The sequence below is a fragment of the Orycteropus afer genome, unplaced genomic scaffold (assembly GCF_000298275.1).
Source record: "Orycteropus afer afer isolate SDZICR_OR568_19922 unplaced genomic scaffold, OryAfe1.0 scaffold00006, whole genome shotgun sequence".
Taxonomy (NCBI): domain Eukaryota; kingdom Metazoa; phylum Chordata; class Mammalia; order Tubulidentata; family Orycteropodidae; genus Orycteropus; species Orycteropus afer.
The window spans coordinates 1,864,598-1,865,231 of record NW_006921593.1 but is presented as its reverse complement, the minus strand read 5'-3'; the positions used below and the strand labels follow the sequence as shown (position 1 = coordinate 1,865,231).

Genomic DNA, 634 nt, shown 5'->3' with positions numbered 1-634 from the left:
GCTCCGTCCGTCCGTCCCTCTTGTGTTTTGCATGCCGAGAACCTTGCATGAGGTGCACTGTTGAGGCCAGAAGGTTGACACTCAGGAGAGGCAGAGGCAGGGCAGGCGGGAACGTGTGTGCGATGCCCGGGACTGGCAGCCCCCGCCTGGGCCCGGTGAAAGCCCGCTCTCCTTCTCTCCCCCTACCCACCCGCCCGCCCCCTCGCCCCATCTCTGCGCTCCTGTTGTCTGTCCGCTCTCGGCCTCTCCCGCCTTCCTGTCCCTCCCGGCCTCCTCCTGCTCTCTGCCTGACATCTCGCTGTCGCTGCCGGCGTCTCTCGGCCGGCCTCTGTCTCTCCGACTCTGCTCCGACCTCCGTGTCTCTGCGCGCCTGTCTCTCCTCCACCTGCTCCGGTTTCTGGGTCTCTGCATTTCCCCCTCTCTCGCCTCCCGCCTGCTCTGTCTTTCTCTCCGTCGCCCTCTCCACCCCCTCCGTGCCCTCTCTGCCTCTCTCCCCGTCAGAAGCCCAGCTCGCCCTCGCTCAGGGCCCGCGACAAGGCGGAGGCCGCGGCACCCACGCCGCCCGCGCGGGGCAAGGAGAGCCTGAGCCCGCGCTCCGCGCAGTCGTCGCAGGGCCGAGGAGGCCGCGCGCCCG

The 634-nt window shown here is 69.7% G+C and overlaps 1 protein-coding gene across 1 annotated transcript in view; it reads left to right on the top strand.

The window, feature by feature from the left end:
* The window catches only part of SRRM3 (serine/arginine repetitive matrix 3), a 39,010-nt gene that overhangs the window by 34,762 nt on the left and 3,614 nt on the right, over positions 1-634 (top strand). Inside the window, exon 12 of the mRNA XM_007942382.1 lies at positions 502-627. Coding sequence (XP_007940573.1) covers positions 502-627 — 126 coding nt within the window. The remainder of the gene's footprint in view (positions 1-501; positions 628-634) is intronic.